This window comes from Trachurus japonicus, chromosome 5, assembly GCF_045865225.1.
Source record: "Trachurus japonicus isolate A0001 chromosome 5, Traja_1.0".
Lineage (NCBI taxonomy): Eukaryota > Metazoa > Chordata > Actinopteri > Carangiformes > Carangidae > Trachurus > Trachurus japonicus.
The window spans coordinates 16,354,600-16,361,847 of NC_140911.1; the positions used below are offsets into that span (position 1 = coordinate 16,354,600).

At 40.5% G+C, this 7,248-nt stretch overlaps 1 protein-coding gene across 1 annotated transcript; it reads left to right on the top strand.

The window, feature by feature from the left end:
• The first annotated feature begins 2,832 nt into the window (after positions 1–2,832).
• barx1 (BARX homeobox 1) lies at positions 2,833–6,906 on the top strand. Its single transcript, XM_085776550.1, has 4 exons — positions 2,833–3,573; positions 4,768–5,059; positions 5,660–5,744; positions 6,370–6,906. The coding sequence occupies exons 1-4, from the start codon at positions 3,372–3,374 to the stop codon at positions 6,535–6,537; spliced, it is 747 nt and encodes a 248-aa protein (XP_085632676.1). The 5' UTR covers positions 2,833–3,371; the 3' UTR covers positions 6,538–6,906.
• The last annotated feature ends 342 nt before the right edge of the window (positions 6,907–7,248 follow it).

A 7,248-nucleotide genomic window follows, 5' to 3' on the forward strand; every position in this document is an offset into this window, starting at 1 on the left:
ACGGTATGAAACATTTGTGATTTTTTTTCTTCAAGACAACTTTGCAGGTAAACTATTTCAACTAATTTTATAAAATCCTATTCCGAAATGTTGTCACTCTTATAGCCTATAATTTTAAAGACATATCTTGATAATTAAAATGCTTTCCCTCGTTTGAATCCGTCACACATTGTGAGTTGATAATGACCTCATTGGTGCTTATCTCTGGCACTAATAGGCTATTGTCTTAATGAATGAGTTTACCCTGAAAAAGTTAATAGAAATTACATGACATCATCGAATCTGCTCAATAGCCTATCACAGTTAACTGAAATGCTGACAAAGTCATAGTCAGTCTCTTGTTTGGTTTTATATTAGGTAAGATTTGTGTCTGGGTGAATTAGAATTAGACCATGAGCCAACTTTTAAAGTAGGCTAGGCTAAAGATTTTATTATTTAAAAAAAGAAAAGAAAGAAAGACATAAAAATAAAAGGCTGAGATGGTGCTCAGTCTCTTCTGAGTTTCTGCTGCTTTTTCTGCATGATGAAGATTCCTGAGAACATGAAAAGATGAGAGAGCATTGTTTCTGAGGTCCTCTGGTGTAGCCTATTGGCAGTACATTAAAAATTATGCTGTTGTGGCACTGCAAATAGTGGGTAGGTGTTAAACTTTAATTATCTCTGCCGAGAGCTGTGATGAGACCATTAAACTCAGTGGTCTATCCACATCCACCTGACTGTGACAATGAGATAAATATCTTATCCACCCCATCATAACATCAGACCTTAGATTCTTATTCGGTAAAATGAGTTGGTAGGATAATTAATTAATTAATCTGCACTGAAATCTTTGCCTATGCATGAGTCCAGATTAGAAATGTGTGTAGCGGCCATTTCAGAGGTTCAACTGTATGGTGATTTTGAAGCCTGTGGATTGCAACACTGTTGAATTGACAGATAATTAGCTACATCAGTGAGATTACCGGTGGTATGGGCTAAATTATAAACCTCTGTAGGCTATACTCTAACAATGCAAACCAACAGCTCCACAACTTTATACAAACAACTTCCCTAGAAATAATCATACAGTTGAATGATCATCCATCTAAAGTAGCTAATTTCAATGAAAACTACTAGTATACCCTTTAAAATTGCATTTGACTGCAATAGTTTTAGATAGGTGTCCCTAATAATCCTCACATGGCGTATATATGCAACTGCATGTGCAGCAGACGTAGCATACATTAGTGTGAAATGTGTTACACAAACATGTCAGGAACATTCAGAGAAAAAGAAAAAGTTAAAATACACATTGATAGTAGACATTTAGAGATACAGGGAATTATTGTCATCACAGTTTCAGAGGTGACCACTAGAGGAAGACATTTTCCAACAATATTAGCTGATCCAGCTGCCTCAACAGGTTTCAAACAACATGAGCTCCTTAGCAACTTCATCACTGTAACTCATGGATTATCCCACTTGCTCATCTGCACATATCTGCACAGCTCATCCAAGACTTTCAGTTGTCTCTTTGCCTGAGACTTTAAATTTCTGCTGTTATTTTTGTTTTTTTTAGGGTTAGGGTTACCCTTCTTTTATTTCTTTTCTCTAGAACCACACTTTGTTCAACTGGTTGAGAGACATTTGTCTTGCAAAGACTCACAAACAGGCCCCAACTGTATTTTCAATGAATGGATGCTCAGTTGTCTGGTTTATCAACACAATCAGTTGACATTTATTCTCCTGTTCTGTTGGTACTTAAAGATCGGTCTAAAATGTAAAATTAACTCTTTAGCCTGAGATTTTCTGATCACTTGCAACTACGATGTCCGGTTCAGATGCACATGTTGCACCAGTCCCTATACTAACTAAATACAATTATATGTTCCTTTCATTATTTCTCAGATGCATAAATCATTATAGGTTATAGGTTATTTAGTTGCAGTCATGTCCAACAGTGTATCACAATATAGGCTATGCAATGGTGATAGTGAGTGAACCTGATTTATTGCTGCATCTTGTTTAAATTTACATTTTTATATTGCACATATATCAGCTCCTGCCCCTATAGCCTGCACTGTATGCTATGGTCAAACAAAATATCTCTCTAAATGTCAAATACCTAAATAGAGCCCCAGCTCTGACATTCAGAGATGCTGTGAGGTTTCGTCTGATTTTAGAAGTCAGAGCTTTTCTCAAAGAAGCCCTGAGGCACATGCTAAAAATACACTGTGGGAGATGTTTCACAAATTCTGGGCTAAATAACCACAAAGGAAAAAATCCCAGAGGTGCTCTGGAACGGGTTTTTTGACCTCCAGAATGATATATTTCTCTCTGAGCTGCCTCAGTGGTTTCTCTGGGCCCGGCTGGAGGGGGAACAGTGATAGGCTGCCATAAGCTGGGGTTTGATAAGTCTGCCACAATTACACCATAATACATCATGTTGGTGAGTAGCAGACACAACGGTTAAAAAAAAAAAAAAAATCTTGCTCACTTTCTTGGCAGAAGCATAAAAATGTATTGTGCAAATTGCAAAGTCCTGTGTGAAACTAGACAGACACACATTACCCAAATCACAAACATCCTCTCACAAGAATTAAAACGTATCATTGACTTTGCATAGAAAACCATCATGTTTTTCTTTACCCTCTAACCTGAGCTTTCTAAGTTGCACCAATTGCTCCACTGGGTCACCACCACCACCATCACCATCCTGATCGTCATAAGCACTGGTTTAAAAAGCCCTAAACGTGGCAAAAATCACTCTCAAAGTTTGTAAAAGCGCGTCCTTTCAGGTCCTTCTTTTCTTCCCCTTTTGCATATAAATCCATGCAGGACACGAGCGGCTTTGCATGTAACTTCAGCTCAGTGGAAGAAGGGAGCAGACAAACCCTGAGAAGAGGTGGAGCCATGACGAGACTCATAAAACCCAAAGCTTATTCCTCAATTCACAACCAAGGTGACGCGCCGCGCAGCTGACAAATAGCTCCGACCTCCGCGGTCTTTCTCTCATACATACACACGTACACACACACACGCACATACATACACATAGCCTACACACAAAGCGGGCATGAACACAGTTGGACTCAGTTGGAGTTTTTGGTCAAAGTTTTGTTCTCGGCTCCAGATTTCCTCTCCACAAAGAGCCAAACCTGGTGTGAATTAACGCGTAAAAACTCCACAGAGGACGCACAGGGTCACCTTTTCTTTTTTTCTTTTTTTTTGGTTTGCGCCAGAAGAAGCGGAGGATAACTCTGATCACAGTATTGATCTCGGGACTGTACAAGGCAGCGCAGAGGGAATATGACAGCTGGCCTGGGCCACTGAGGGAGTGATCGTCAGGTGTGAGCGCTCGGTGCCTGTTGAAGTGACCGCACGGCCAGACTATGCAGCATCCCTTGGACATGGGGGCGCATTACTATCCTCCGGAGATTCACCCCGACCACAGAACGCATCGTTACAGGAGTTTCATGATAGAGGAAATCCTCACCGATCACCCGGAGCACAAAGCGTCGGCTCCGACCGGGGAGCTGCTTAAGTTCGGTGTTCAAGCTCTGCTGTCCGCCCGGCCCTTCCACAGCCAGCTGGGTAAGATGAACAGATGAATGACAGGCAGTATACGGCCCGATTCATGCCGAAAAAAAAAACAAATAATAAGAAATTACAGATGGATGAAAGTAGCGTTGCGATTTATTTCTGGGTTGTAAGGTTGTTATTACCTTATTACCTTGATTTAAAATTAGGGAGAGGATGTGAGAGTAATAATTTCACTATTGCCACGTGCAGTTAAAGATTTGGAAGAATTACGCAAATTAAATAGAGAGCACTCATATCATTTAGAAAATAATAAATCCAACTGTGAAGAAGCGGAAGTATCTCATTTTATTTGTATAAAAGAAAACACCCAACAGCTTGGGGAAAAAAAAAGACTCATGCGATTTTCGTATTTCGAAGTTTAATTTAATCCATGCGTAAAAGTGGAGATTTTGTATCGGGCTTCAGGCTCCTTCTCTGTTCCTCTGAAAAACGCTTACATCAATCGCAGATGTTTGATAAAGGAATAGTTTATGTGGCCAACGTTGGTTCTTTTCCACAAAATGTTACCTATTACGTTTTGTTGTTTGTATGTTTTGTTTTGTTTTGTTTTATGAATGAACTGTGTGTCTGATTATCTGATATTATAGGCTATAACTCCAGGTGTTTACATGTGGTCCAGGTTTTGTGAAAAATACCTGATCTTGTGCATCAGGCTTTCATTTGTTTAATGATGATCCGAACCATGTGGCACGAGCCTATCCTTTGGATTAGCTATATTTGAATTAAAGACCTTGAATCTGAATGTGATTTGGTTTTTCAATATCGCATTAAGATGAATGTAGACAAGAACAACATGGTAAAAGACTCCTTCGTGCCCATAAAATCGATGTCCATCATTGTTGATATAATTAGCTACATGGTCATGCTTATTATAAATGCATCATAATCTTCCAGCTGTAGGAGTCGAGAGGTTCTGGGTCCCTGTGTGAACTCTGACCTGAAGAGTCAGTTTGGTTTGATATCATCTCTAGGCTCAGACACATCTCGGGTCAAACATTTGGAGTTGAACCCTATAAAGGATTGAATTACTTTTCCTTTTCTATGAGATCATTTAGCCACTGCTTTATTGAATTAATCTTCTGCCTGCATTCTGCCACTGCAAACCAGATTTTAAAAAAAAAACGTTCACAGGGCCTGTTTTCTAAAACAAATATCCCTCTCCTTGTGTATTCCCGCTTCCCTCAGTGTTAAAAAACGACCAGACGAGCCTCCTGAAGTTCCCCATGTCCCCGCTGGCCTGCTCGCTGGGCTCCCCGCTCGGCCCCGCGCTGCTGTCCGCGGGCCCGGGCCTGCAGGTCGGCGCGGCGTCTCACCACCTGCCGCTGGATCTGCACCTCCGCGGGAAGCTGGAGCACGTAGGCGACGGGAGCAGCAAAACCAAGAAGGGTCGCCGGAGCCGCACCGTGTTCACCGAGCTGCAGCTCATGGGCCTGGAGAAACGCTTCGAGAAGCAGAAGTATCTTTCTACGCCTGACAGGTGCGTGCTTTTGCTTTTCGCTCAGAGGGAGATGGAGATGGAGGGTCAGCAGAGCAGCAGGGGCCCCAGACCGCTCTGGCAGCAGCACGCTCATAATATTATGGACAGACAGGAAACTCAAAGAGACATTTTCTTGGAATTATTTAGATTGATTTCAATGATAACCTTTATAAACAATACTTTATATAATTGTGTTACTTCCAAATGACTCGTTGCAGTATAATAGCCTGAAATAATGGCAAGGAAATGCATCGTTTTATTTTATCTAAACATCTGGAGTCTAAAAATATTGGGAAACGCTATGAAAAACAACCATTTATACGTTTTTAATAAGAGATTAACCCACTATTTTACATACAAAGACACACACAGAGAGAAAGAAGGAAAATGACTTAATGAACATTAGAGTTGTTGATAACGTAACACATAACTGTTGCAAGTCGCAGCTGGACTCTGTAAATATAGACTTCATTATTAGAGACAACTTGATCTATTATCTGCCCAAACTGAACCACTGAGATTTTGTTGGTTAAACATTGAATTGACCAGATGTTGAATTTGCATTATGAGCTTTAATAGTATTTCTTTGTCCTTCTACAGAATAGACCTGGCTGAGTCTCTGGGTCTGAGTCAGCTGCAGGTGAAAACATGGTACCAGAACAGACGGATGAAGTGGAAGAAAATTGTAAGTAAATCTTTCACCAACCAAATGATAATGATGACACACTATCAATGATCTATTATGGATATAAACCAAATGTGTTACTATGGTGTATTATTTAAACAGAGGTTATAGTGGGATGTATCATCACCAACTTAATAGTCACCAAATTAGATCAACACTTTTGTTTCCTGTGTCAGGTTATGTTGTGTTATGTTATGAAATTTTGTGTACAGTTAATGCAAATTAAATCTATAAATTCAGATTTTTTGATAATTTACAAAAAATACAGTGAATAATAGTCTATATGATACTAAATCACATCAGAAATTGCTACTTCTGCTACTACTATATATTTGCTATTTTTATTATGTAGGCTATAGTTTGTTCTTTATATTCTTACCCTATATGTTGTTATCGTCACTGTGTGTAATGGTGCTGCTGCTGCACTGTAATTTCCCATCTTGGGATCAATAAAGTATATCTATCTATAATGATAATGATAATAATAAAATATAATGAATTACATGTGATTATATAAATTTCTTCTCTGCTGGTGTGTTGCATTATGATGGCAACTGATTCGAGGTGGTATGATGTCATTCACTACAGTTTGTGACTGAGCCTGATTTTCCTGCTCACGTTGTAGGTGTTGCAGGGAGGAGGCCTGGAGTCTCCGACTAAACCAAAAGGCCGTCCAAAGAAGAACTCCATCCCCAGCAGCGAGCAGCTGTCCGAACAGGAGAGGTCTGGGACTGATGCCGACCGTCAGTCCGAAGGCTCTAGCTCTCACTCAGAAAACACTCAGGAGGAATGACCCGCAGAGACTCTGACTCCTCCGTGCAGAACCTCTCACCACACTCACTGTGCATCTTCTGGATGAGACCAGACTCCATGATGGTGTACTGTGGAAGATGTTTGCCGATGCCCCTCATGCAAACCAAAGACTTTTCACAAGACGCTGCCAAAACTGTACACGGCAACATCTTCCAACAACAGCCATTGTGTTTTTGTCCTAGCCTTACCATGCATTCCCCTCATGATGAACTTGCTGCTGTTGAGGAGGGAACTCAAACCTTTGCAGTAGGTCCACCCTTTATATTCTAAGGATCCACTCTCACTCATCTGTTTTGCATTCCTTTTGTGTAACTGTGCTATGTTTAATTATTAAATATATTTTCACTAACACTGTTCTCTGTTTATTGTAAAGAACATAGATTTACACTAAGCTTTTAATCCAGCGTGCTCACTGCAGGTTGATATGATGCTGACATCTTGCAGGCTTACCAGCCGCGCACACAGACGTGTTGACATGGCCCAGGGCCTAATATGGTTACATACCTTCACCGTAAGCAAATGTCATGCTGACTCCTGACATATTTTGCTGGGTTATGAAGTCGTACAGCGCACAAGACACACATCTGAGTTCATATGTCCTTTCTAGTGTATGAGTAAAATCAGACGACAGTGGTTTCCTATATGATTTAACAGGAGCCACGCGTTTCCTGTTAAGATTCACACATGCACT